We start from the raw sequence: 13,364 nt of genomic DNA on the forward strand, positions 1-13,364 counted from the left end.
ATCCAGATTATAACTTGTCATAAAAATATATAAATAAGGGCTTCCCTTGAGCAATCCCAGACAAGGCACTGACCTAGTGGGAATGCTTGATTGGAGTCTTTAACACCGCCAAGGTGTATATATATATATATATATATATATATATATATATATATATATATATATATATATATATTACACGGCCCACGGTAGTGGGCGTGTAGTTATGGTTAAGTTGCTGTTTCCATAGGAAGAGAACTTTTTGGGCGGCCTATAACTCCGCTCCCCCTGGACGAATCCTCACCAAACTTTGCAAAAAAAAGTATATGGGCCACTCCCTTCTTGCCACTTCTAGGAGCAGGTGTGCCGTATCTGCTGGCACCTTCCATGGGGTTCTAGGTGTCTTGTGTGCCTGTTGGAAGACAGGAAACAGTGCATTATTACCCTTGGTGACATGTTGTGGTGTGTGCTCTCATGAAGTGTACTATGAACTGGTATTACCAAAATTGTTCGTTTACAATTGTTCGAATGAGCAATTGACTGAATTTAAAGGGTCACAATTGACCGTATATATATATATATATATATATATATATATATATATATATATATACATATATATATATATATCTCTCGGTTTGTCGGTTTGGTTATATATATATATATATATATATATATGGGTTTGGGGGGTTTGGCGTTGGGTGGGGTGTTGTGGGGGGTTTCTCCCCACATATATGTTACAATTGACCTTCACAATTCGGTCAATTGTGAAAAGGTCAATTGTAATTCGAACAGTTGTAAAACGAACAATTCGTATACAACCCTATGAACTATGGCGTCCCAGGGCACTACGGCCCCATGGGGGTCTTCTTCATGTGGCAGACCGTATGGTGGATTGCTGGCTTAATGTTTGGGTGTGCATCTGAACTGTTGGGAATGTGTGCCTTGCCTGGACTCAGGTGTCATGTGCTTCACGGTTGTGCAAGGTAATGGGTTTTCACATAAGGCTGGGCCAATGTCATATGCGTATCCTCTACTACTGTCAGTTCAGCAGTGCCCTGCTAGCTATGGTGGTTTGAGTGTGATATTAGGTGGGGCACACTCTTCATGGAGGCCTTGCTGATACTGATCTGTTGCACTTGTTGTCCGTTTCAGCCGGGCATCTACATCTGTTGAATATGTGCCATCATTACGTGTGTGGCAGCTGTTTGGCAGATATGTTTATACATGGGTGCTTAGCATGCTGGCAAGAGGCGGTGGCGATGTACAATGAGATTGGGTGATTGCCCACGATACTTGCTCTAGCACAGTAGTTGATTATAGCCTACAAGAGGACTTCCTCCTTCTCCATGTTGAGTCTTTTAGGGGGTTCACACCTACCCGGCCTCCTGATGTACAGTCCTGAGGTGTTACATTAATTGCTTGTCCATTGTCTGGTTATATATCTGCTGGGTGACTGCAAGTATGTATGTTGATATTCTATTGGTGTTAATTTGAAATCATGTACTCACAGGGGTCTTCCTGGCTACTAGCTCTGACCTTTGCAGGTCCCACACCATCCAAGCCCGACATGTGGAGGATGCTGCTCACTGTCTCCTCACAGGGTGTGAGCAGCAGCTGGGAAACAGTTCCTCCACCAGTGGGTACTGTCTACCGACAGTGGTTTGAGATGAGGGTGCGGACCCTGGCTTTGAGTTAGTTGCACTTCTCACATATGTGCTCACAGTCCTGTGGGGCATTTCCTACGGCCACCAACTTGTCCCAGATTTATGCCCAAATGCCATTCTTCAACTGTGAGGACATCTTCCTTTTCTTTACCCCATACAGCTCCTCTGCATGGGCCACCACCTACCCTGCAAGCAATTTGAGTTTTCGTAGCTGAATTTCAGGCACCTTGGGTTTGCCTTTACCTCAAGACATCTTTCTGACGTTTTGTAGGGTAGGATGGCCCTTCTTTTACGTAGATTTGAATGGATTGGGTTTTTAAAGATGGCTGCTTCTGAACTGACTGTTCACGTCATGACAGCTTCCGGTTCAGCAGTAAATCTGTTGGCGGATTTACCCTTACAATAATTCTGCCAATTTATGGCAGTAACAGTAATTCTGCCAAAAATGTGTAGATGTACCACTGGTGTACTGTTTTAGGCAGTAATTCCTCTAGTGGAATTACCATTAGCGCTGATGGATGGTGCATGCGCCCGTCTACTCACGATTCATCAGTAATTCCGCCGGGATGCTCGTCGGTAACGATAATTCCACCAGGCGGAATTACCACCATACTCACCGCCGTACTCATGATGCGATCAAAAGACTGGTTAGCAGTCTATTATTTGCACTGTGGAAAGACATGGATATAACTTGCTGTGCACCCGCACACCAAATAACAATGTATGCATTGTTCAGAGCATGTTATAGCCCATATCTATTTACAGCAATTAATGTGCTTCATTCGGTGGGGGCTTTAGCACAATGCAAACAAGCCAAAACTAAAAAGGCCTTCTCGGAATGGGATGATTCTATCACTGCACAATGATTTTGATTGTCAGATGCGAGATGTAAACAAAGGTAATGTGACCATGACACCAGTGATATAGCTGCATTAAGTGAGATGAGTGTCTACTGCAGAAATGTGTGTTCAACCTCAGGTCACAGGCTGGAATCTCAAAGAGGCTTACTCATTACTTTATCTGCCTGGAACAATTGAAATGATTATCTTTCATTACATGGACACATTTTCCATAATGGGTGATAACAATACATCAACCTGCCACTCATTATACAGGAGCCAGTGGGCATTCTCAGTAAAGCTGGAAGCTCCCTCCACTGCAGAAGGGAGCTGAGCGATAGCTCCTGGGCCTGCCAGTGCTCTGAGGGAAACCTGGCGTACCTTTGCGCAAGTACCCTTGCCATTGTGTGACCAATGGGCCATGCAAGTATGACAATGTATTTCTCCCTCAACCTTGCATGGTCCATTGGGCATTCTGGCTGAGGTACTGCAGATCATTTTAGGATAGAGTACTCACGTGCCTGTTCTAAAGACCTATAAGTGGTGTTGAAATGCTGGCACTCACATCAGTGCAGCATGAGTTGGGAGAGGTGTCGTTGGGCTGGAGCAGATAAGCGATTAAAAAAACCTATGTGTGGGGTGAGTGCAGTGTAAGTATATATGTGTGCTTGCATTTATGGGACTGCTTGATCATTGTGTGTGTTTTTGAGTGCACGTGTGTGTAGGTCTGAGTGTGTGGTGCATGTCTGTGCATGTACGTACATGTAACTGGAGTGTGAATGTAAGTGTGATATTTTATGCAGCCCTATCATTGCAGTGGTGGGAGGCATGTCACAGAGGTTCCCAGCAGATAGTGGCACAAAGCTTTTTCATATTGGAATAGCCAGCATAAAAGGTCTTTACAAAGTGACTGTATGGCATGATTGGGCCGTCAGACAAAGCGAACATGTGTTTTCTTACAGTGGCAATACAGTAATGCTGGGCAAAGTGAACACGTGTGTGTTCTTACAGCGGCTCTACTGCATGTAATGCCACAACCAATATACCAATGTCTTCTCACAGGTGTAATACATGTGTTATTGGGCACAGCAAACATAAATATGTTCTTAATGTGGCCCCACTACATATGTTGGCAAATCCAGCACGACAAAGTCTTCTAACAGTGGCATTACTTGCATTATTGGTGACTGACAACATGTGTGCTCTTACAGTGGCAGTACTGGCATACATTGGCAAAGGCATCATAAAAATTAGATGAAAAATGCTCCCATGTGCTGTTGGTGACCTGGCATCAATTGGACTTGTCACGTGTTACCCTTCAGTGCAAATAGTACATTTATGGCTTTTTAAGTAATTTTTCAGATTCCAATTTAGTCAGCCTTAGTCCCATAGGGGGGATCCCTCCCCATGAGATCCTCCCACTGAGTACCAACCCCAGCGAGACTACCTCCCTGGCCTTATGGGGAGGGGCTTCTGCTCGGGAGAAGTTACGACATCCAAGGATTCGACATCCAAGGATTCGTCACAATACCTTGACTGTGCATCAGGGCCACATGGCACATTGAGTATCACATTTACTGCAATCTCTTCACTCAAAACTGCAATAAGATTTAAGATAGAACGTTGTTCTCCATTCGCACAAAATGACCCATTGGCATTTACCTTGTGAGGGCAGTGTCAGCAGAGTTCAGTTAATCGGTTTGACTGATTCCAAATCCAGATAAGGAACAGACTGCCTAAATTACTGAGGCAAGAGAACAATCACTTAGCTTTCACGAAAGCACTGAAGACTGTTATCTTAATATAGTCGAATGAACACTTAAGAATAAGAAGCCGTACCCACCTGTCCTGTTCACAACATGTATGTCCTTGACTAAATGTATGCGCTCTGATGCCTGCGGGCTTCAGCACAATATAAATAAATAAGTCAATAAATAAATAAATAAAAACTGTACCGTGTGGTGCAGCCATTCCAAGACAACAGCACAGTCTTAGAAATCATAAATGCAAAAAACAAATATGACGCACAAAGCCTGGATTTCTTCAGTAATAAATAACACAATCCCGCTTTTCATGCCATGATCTCTTTCAAAATATTTTATGATTCTCGATAAAGCCCACTCTAACCAATCCTATGTTATAGCCGGCTGTCCTTAGCTGCAGAACATTTTAAGATTGAATGTACCCAGGCGTTCCTAATATTTCCATGAAACACTCATGTGGTCTGCACTGTTCTACTCGAGTATTAGCTAGCCTGGTTTAACACAATATAGCATGTTGTAGCTTAATGTACTTGCACTTGAAGATATCCTAGCAAAGTGCAATATAGTCTACTTTAATCTAATGTGCTCCATGCTGAGCCTTTCTACCCCAATAAAGTCAACTATATTGTAAAGAATTTCAGCCTGGTTTACTGCCATAGACTCGATTTTAGCATACTCAATGCAAACCTATTAGCCAGTAATATACTCTAGTCCAAGGTATTCTATGATAGGCTTATCCACTGAACATTACTATGATCTTCTTTAAAGTACTCTATGACCTTTTTGTTGCTGGGTCTGCGCCCAAACGTCCCACACTAGTGTAAAGTGCTATTTGCTAATCTCCAGCAGCATATTCTAGGCTAAACTATTTCATGATAGCCTAGGCCCCTGCAATACACTGTAGTCCAAAATCCATAATGCAAGCCTAGTACGTTCTTTCAGTCTAGATGAAAGTACTCCCTGCTGGTCTACAGCAATGCAATATCAACTAGTCTAAAGTTCTGTACACGAGATACATCTCCGCCTCTCTGGCTTACAACAGTCAGTTCATGCTAGCCTACTGTATTGCAGAATAGTCTAGCCTAAAATATTTTGTGCTAGTCTACCTTTTTTTAATATAGCATGCGATAGTATAAAGTACTCACTGGTTAATTTGTGTACTGAATTACATTTTAGCTTAAAATACTCAGTCAATTCTATTGTAATATTGTCTAATGTACAGTATTTGGTGCTAGGATAGGACCTACAATGCAGAATATTCTAATCAACTCGCTGTGTGCATCAATATAGTCCATTCCAATGTATTCAATTCTAGTCCATCCCACTAAAATATGGGCTAGACTAATCTATTTCAAAATAGGTTACTGTACTCGGATGCACTTGGGTAGTGGGGCCCCCGCGGTGCTAGGGGTTCCCCCACACCATGTCCTGGCCTGGGGGATGAGAGGCTAGGTGGGCAACAGGCCTAAAAAAGAAATCCTTTCTTTCGGAAAAAAAGGCATTTCTTTCTGAAGTCAGATCATATTTTTGTGAAGTCTGAGTGCAAGCGCTCCAACTTCACAAAGAAATGATTTAATTTCTTTGTGAAGTCGGAGTCCATTGCTCTCCGACTTCAATAAGACATCATTTCATTTCTTTGTGAAGTTGGAATGCATGAGCTCCGTTTTCACAAAGAAATGAAATCATTTCTTTGTGAAGTCAGAGATACTTCAACTTCAAAAATAAAGGTTCCAGTTGTGGAACCCGATGATGGGGCCCCACTGTGCATGACAGGAACCAGTAAGATCTCCCTGCTTCCCAGTTCCTATCTGCGTGGTGTGGGCAGGAGCACGAGAGCAGCAGCCTTCCTCAGGGAAGATGGATTCAGGTCCAAAGCAGGTAAGAGAACCTGTTTTGTAACTGTGTATGACTGCGTGTGTGCTGAATGTTTGATGTTTGTATGTGTGTATGTATGTGATGCATGCATAAAAGGGTGCGTTATGTATTATGTAAAGTGCGAGTGAGTGAATGATGTATGGGTGGCTGGGTGGGCATGTGAATAAGCAAGTGAATGGTGTGTGAATGGGTGTACACATATGTGTTTGTGCTGCGCCGGCGCAGTCGAGCTGCTTTTGGCAGGCAAAGGGGTGAAGGCGGGAAGTGCTACAACAACATTTTTTAATGGGCAACCGTCCATGATAAAACAAGCATGTTATGTGGCTAGACTGGCATTTCCGTGGAGCCAGTCTACTATTTTGTACTATGTCATGACATTTTTAATGCCCATTTATAATAAAGGAAGCAAGATAAGTGGTATTACCTGGCTAGACTGGCAATTTGGTGCAACCTACTTTCGCTGCATGAACATGTTTTCTTATGGTATTATTACTATGCGTAATATTACTGGCCAAACAGAGAGTTGGCCAATACAAGTGTGTGTCAAGACTTAGGAGTCAGGCACATCCCCCTTGTTTCTACACGACGTGAAAGATTTAAAGTTTGATTAAAACACATACTTTCACCTAATGAACTGTGCGGCATGCCCCTGCAGCAGCATAACCATTATATGCCTGGTGGTCCAGGCCTGCATGGGGTGTAGTGCAGCCTGTGCTTTTTTTGCAGATTTTAGCAAGTGGAGATGTGGGGGGTTTCAGCATGGCTCTCAGGGGGGCCCCAACATTTTGTGTTATGCCACTGCTCCAATGTACTATATTGTATTGTATTGTATTGTTTATTTAATAATGCGCACAAAACCCAGGGGTAGCCGGGCGCAGCAGTCATAAGAATACTTAAGCTTAGGTTACATACATGGAATACATACAGGGAGTACAGTTGATGAAGAAATTACAGAGCAAAGTACAAGGTGCATACGGTGAAGGTTAAGTGTAGTACAAGTTCCTAGTATGGTGGAAGTTTGGTTGGGTCCTGGTCTGATGCTATTGTAAGTCGTTGTTGGTCCAGAGCCAACTTTTCAATTTGTGTCTAAATCTGGTGTAGGGAAGGTTGGCTCTCAGTGCGGTGGGCAGTGCATTCCAGGCACGCGCAGCTCTAACCGGGAAGCTTGCCCCACCTGCTTTGGATAGTCTGAATCTGGGGGTTTCGAGCAGGAATTGGTTAGTGGCTCTAGTGTGTTGGGTGGAGGATTTTCTTACCAGTCTGGCCGCGATGTATGGGGGCGCATTGTTATTCAGGCCTTTGTGGGTGAGGGAAAGTGTCTTCAGAAGAACTCTGTCACTGATTTTAAGCCAATGCTGGTCTTTTCTGATGTTAGAGATGTGGACTCTATAGGGTATGTCGAGAGCTGCTCTAAGAGCATTGTTTTGTAGTATTTGCATTTTGTTTATGGCAGTTTTGCTAGCTCCTGCATAGAGGGCGTTACAATAGTCCAGTTTTGACATTACTAAGGCATTGGCTAGGGTAATGCAATTAGATTTCGAGAGGTAGGGTCTGCAGGCCTTGATTAATTTGCAAGTGTAGGCTGTGGAGGACGCTAGGGAATTGACTTGTTTTTTGAGAGATAGTGTGGAGTCGAGGTAGAAACCTAGTGTTTTTACCTCTGTTGCCACTTTGATTATGTTGCCTAGTTTAGAGTGACAGATTATACTCCGGGATCCAGTAATACATTGCTAACCTACTTTAATGCAAACTAGTAACTTTAACCTTACACAAACGGTGCTAAACCTGTGAACACCAATGTATTCTACTTCAGTATAAAATACGCCATGTCTGTCTTTTCCACTGCAATAATACCTGCTATGTTCTAACATACTGTATTCTTACCTACACCACTGTACGTTTACTATATTCTGAAGTACATTCTGTTATAGTAACCTATTCGAATATAATAACATTAATAATAGTACCCCATGCAAAGCTAGCCTTTCCTACTACAATATAGTGTCCTCAAATCCTCTAATCTAAAGTAGTCCATAATAGCCTCTTCTTCTACATTATAGTCTACTGTAGCCTGGAGTACTCAATTGTAGCCTTTTCTACTTCACGGTAGTAAAATGAAATCTAAAAACCCTATGCTACTCAATTCTACCCCAATATACTCTCCTCAGGTCTGAGGTAGAATGCTAGTCTTCCACGCTACTCCCTTCAACATACATGGTATGAAGTGACATACAGTAACAGCCAGCACAACAAATAAGCTAGTGACAAGAAGCGAAGAGATTGCTAAGGCACAGTATATTGCAATCGTTTTATTTTGCATCACTGTGATCCATTGGAATGTCTATTGAACTGGTAGATTATTAATTGGCTTTGGGTTTTCGATGGTGCAAAGATAGGAGTTTTAGGAAGCAGCTCCTTTCCTTAGCTGTTAAAAGACTAATGTGAATATGGAAGCCCACCATACCTCCAAGTTCAAGGTACACTCACAATGCAGTTCAAAACATTGTCATTTTGAGATGGGTCTAACTCTTCATGTTTTCCCTTTCTTTCCTAACCACTTATCCCAGGACTCCCCGCTGAAAGCTGTCCAGATGTTGTGGGTCAACCTCATTATGGACACTTTTGCTTCTCTGGCTCTGGCCACAGAGCCACCAACGGAATCATTGCTACTACGCAAGCCCTACGGACGGAACAAGCCCCTAATATCCCGCACTATGATGAAGAACATCTTGGGCCATGCTGTCTACCAGCTCATCATCATCTTTTCTCTGCTATTTGTAGGTAAGCCAGTGCCAACTGCCGATATACTATTCAGTTTTCTGTGTTATGGACAACTGGGCCTTCTATACAACATACTGACTTGTCCACAATCATTAAAATGGCTCCTCATCCCCTCATGGTCGTTGCTACTGCCTGTGATGGGCAGCATCACTTAGTGGGCTCTGTGACTGGGAACAATAATCTCAGCAGGACACTGTATGCTGGGACAAAACTGGGTATTTAATGTGGGTGAATAATGGAACCTCCTCTATTATGTGTTGAAAAGAGCCTCATGTATTTCCCTAAAAAATGTATTATTTTACATCCATATATTGCAGACATGTTTGCTCTTACCGAATCGTAAAATTGTCAGAATGCTATAATTACTGCAGCTTCTGACAACCCCTCAAGACAAATCCCTCTTCTCGCTTGCTTTATTTTGTCCTTATTTCCACTTCCCATTTACCCTTTTTCCCCATGTCATGCCTGTTCATATTATCAATCCCACACTCTTAAGTGATTGTATCTTTGCATAACAAGAAATATAAAGCAATAGATAGGAATATTGTTAAATCTTACAGAACAAGGTAACATATGGCAAACATTTCTACCACGGTATACATCTTTCAGTAATTGCAGATAACAGAGTTCTGCTCACGTATCTAAGATTGTATAGAAGAACTATCCTTCGTGTTACACAGATCTTAAAAATTCAGGCTTCGGCAATAGATCCAAGAAGGGGGTAACGCTGAAGCGCAACATGCACACCTTTAAAACAGGACATCGGTCGGCCAACTAAGCCCTTCACCACTGCCCAGGGTTGATAAATCGAGTACCACAATATTGTAATAGCATTGATCATTACACTGCTTAGAAGCTGGAGGAATGTGGCATGAAGCACTGTATGAATTCCCAAATCATTTTTATAATTATTATAGTATTATTTTTCAATCTATATATCTTTCACACCCAGAAGAACTATGCCAGGGGTCACTCATATATTGTAGGCTGTGCCTTTACAGAACTTTGAAAATGCATGATATCAGCTCTGCTTGTGATCCTATGACTATAACACTGGAGACCACTAATGCTAATTTAATCAGTCAATACGAAAACACACTTTGCCTTTGAGCGGCAATCCAATAGCTCTCATACTACAAGAAACAATTTTATGAAATACAATTTTCACCAAAACTGTCTCTATTCATAGGCATCTAACATACTTCTATTCTTCTGCCTTCCCTGTATTTTCAGGTGAGCTTGTGTTTGATATCGACAGTGGCCGGAATGCCCCCCTACACGCCCCTCCATCAGAACATTACACCATTATCTTTAACACTTTTGTCCTGATGCAACTTTTCAACGAGATCAACGCCCGCAAGATCCACGGCGAGAGAAATGTCTTTGATGGCATTTTTGGAAATCCTATCTTCTGCTCTATTGTACTGGGCACTTTTGGCGTTCAGGTGAGACTGGAGGATAATACATAATGATAGAGAATATATAAAGCCAATTAGAGATCCAACCCTCAGGCATCAGAAGCTGAATTTAGCTGTCAGATCCCATCACTGCCACCACTAATATGAAAGGGTCCAAGCATAAAGGTCTAATAGATGTGCTTTCAAGGAGAAAAAGCTACCAGTGACATATGCTGGACAAGATGGGCTGGAATACAGAAGTGTATGAGCTTGGCTTCAAATAATGTAATTGTTTTAATTATTTTGTTTATCTAGAACTATTATCCCTGCAGAGAAAGTATATTGATGGATTTCCACAGATTTCAAATGTTCTCCTTAGGAAGAATTAGGTGCATCATGGTTAATAAAATGCATTTAATATTTATAGCTGCTATTGAAAACCATTTTCCTAAAGCAACCAACATGACATGGAGGGAGGAGAACTGCATTTCTAGGACAAAAAAGGATAAAAGAGCAAACAAAAAGAAATATTGGACAAATATGACAAAATGCAAGATGCAAAGCGGGGGTGTGACTATGCAGAGAGATATACAGTCATCAGTCCTCATCATCAAGTTTAATGTTCATTAATTGCAAAAATGAATACTAGGGCTATTGGTAAATATGCAATAGCCACCACAGACCAGGGCCTGTTATGCGCTTAAGCTTTTAAAGGGCAATATTGATATTGCCTCAGATTCGTGTTACTTATAACAGTTACTCTGTTAGTTTTCCAAGTTCTGGATTCGAATAAAACAATGTATTGATTTTATAAAAAGGCATCAATTTAGCTGCGCAGAACGGTTTCTGAATTACACATAACTTCCTAACTTCTATTTATACTGATTATAGGTTTTTAGTTTCAAACAGCAATGAAATCCCAAAAGTTACATTTCGAAAAAAGGCACCTTTTTGTACACGTTGGTCCTTATTTAGAATTTGAAAGTGTGGTAAAAATGTGGCACTAATCAAATTACTTTCAGTCTCAAAGTTTAATTGAAATTTCTCCTCCACACAAAACCATTTCTGCATGCAATATTAATACATGCGTTAGATAGCACATGCAATACAAGGGCACTCACCAATGGAGTCCAATGAGACTCCAAAATGGTGGATACTGGAATGGTTCACACGACTGAACTGTGCAGACCCTTCTTGTTACCACATGCACTAACATTATTTGAGTTTGGTGCTACATTATGCCTACAGTTAAAACAAAAAAAATGTCTGAAATCATTTTTTCATGGTTCTTTTCCCTCTGCTGCCCTCCTAGCACCCACTACCCATCCTATCACTTATCCCCTAAATGAATATTCACCACCCTTTAATCATGCTTTTTTCTAATGTTACAATAGGTATCCCATCCCACCTCTAACTAGTTGTATCCCTTTTACTGTGCTGTCCCTTCCTCCTTTCCTGACACCATGTGCCTTCTTTCCTTGTTTAAAAAGCTATCTATTGAATAGTAACATTGGAGAACCCCACTGTTTTTCTCCTGAAATCACTCAAACTTCTCCTGATAATTGTTGTTGGCTGCTTCTCTCCACCCACCTTTTTTGTTTTTTTAAAGTTTAGTTTTTTCAAACGTTTTGAATTTACAACATACCCTTCTCACTCTTCATGGATGCGTCAAATTATGTTGAGAATGTAAGTGGGATAGGTCTAGATTGGTACAATAGTCTTTCAACCTCAAAGGCACCCTTCACAATTATGCATAATCATATTTTTCAGCCTGTGCTAAATTTTCAATCTGTGGGGAAAACCTTTAAAACGTTTCCCTGGAAGCTGCTGGCAATTCTGAATCAATGTAGGGCCTGATTTCGAGTGTCTAGAAAATACAATTCTACAGGTTTCTACCAGTGGAAAAATAAATAATTTGAAGTTTAGACTTCCTGTCTTTCCACTAGTGATTCCTGGTGAAAAGCTGGCAGAATATCCGCTGGTGGACAATCGACTAATATCCTTACATAGCAATAGGAACTAAAAGGAATAGAGTTTTCTAGGGACCAGTTACTTTGTAGGGTTTCCCAATTCAGGCATTAACTAATTTGATGTGGTCGAATACCAGGACCAAACACTAGTCCAAAATGTATTCTGAGTGAACCAGGGAATGCCTTCGCCCGCGAGCCACTTCCGCCACAGTGAGTGTAGCACGTTTCAAGGCCTTTGTTTATTAAAATAGACTCCTACTTCACATTCCCACCACAGCACCTCTCTGGCAAGACCACAAACACCTTTGCATGCATGTGCTTCAAGCACCATGTACCTGTAAGTGTATTTTCAAATCCCAGTGGGGAAGATTTTGATTAATTCAAATGAACAACTTAACAGAACAGCAGGCAAATAAGATACAAAAGAATCACAAGCCTGTAGGCTCCCACCTTCATTACATAAAATACATTATAATCACCTATTTCTGAGTCTTTCATGTATGGAAAATGAGGCTATATACGGGATTAAAGCGACACACCTTTTTGGGAAGGAAGTAGCTCCCTTCTCTCAATGCATTCTTCTATAATACATACATACTAGTAGCTGAACACCCTACATTTTTAAACATGGAGTACTCGATGCACCTGAAGAGAAATGCAAAAAAGAAAAATAGATGCAGTACATTAACAACTAGATATGTCGAACTCGGTGTCCTGTTAAAGGTTCGAATCCAAAAGGATTGAATGCCATAGGGTCGAGTCAATTTGACCTAAAACAAAAGGGTCACATTTTTTTTTAATGTTTTTTTGGGGGATTCCGTTTTGGAAAAAAAACTGTTTTTTACCACAAAAAATGGAGTTTGGGGGAGACCCCCACCAAAAAAAAACAAAAAATAAAATAAAAATTCAACCCTTTGGTTTTCGGTCCTTTTGATTCGACCCTTTGGTAATTCGATCCTTTGCATTCGAAACTTTGACCTAGAACCGTCAAACTCATATCCAAGAAGTCTGCTCCAATTAGTGATGTTGTGAAATGGCTTTTAAAACCTTTATGCTTAAAGTTTATGTTCATTATGCCCCCAAGGCACTTTCA

General features: G+C 41.3%; 1 protein-coding gene across 9 annotated transcripts in view; it reads left to right on the forward strand.

Moving 5' to 3' along the window:
• Window positions 1-13,364, forward strand: part of ATP2B3 (ATPase plasma membrane Ca2+ transporting 3) — a 1,317,805-nt gene that overhangs the window by 1,120,383 nt on the left and 184,058 nt on the right. For all 9 annotated transcript variants that reach the window (XR_011302157.1, XR_011302158.1, XR_011302159.1 and 6 more), the window contains 2 exons: window positions 8,691-8,904; window positions 10,138-10,349. Coding sequence is in view for 6 of the 9 variants with exons in the window: in XM_069645362.1 (XP_069501463.1) it covers window positions 8,691-8,904; window positions 10,138-10,349 (426 nt within the window). In the remaining 3 variants the exon portion in view is untranslated. The remainder of the gene's footprint in view (window positions 1-8,690; window positions 8,905-10,137; window positions 10,350-13,364) is intronic.

The sequence above is a fragment of the Ambystoma mexicanum genome, chromosome 2p (assembly GCF_040938575.1).
Source record: "Ambystoma mexicanum isolate Mex_15411 chromosome 2p, UKY_AmexF1_1, whole genome shotgun sequence".
In the NCBI taxonomy this organism is placed as follows: Eukaryota; Metazoa; Chordata; class Amphibia; order Caudata; family Ambystomatidae; genus Ambystoma; species Ambystoma mexicanum.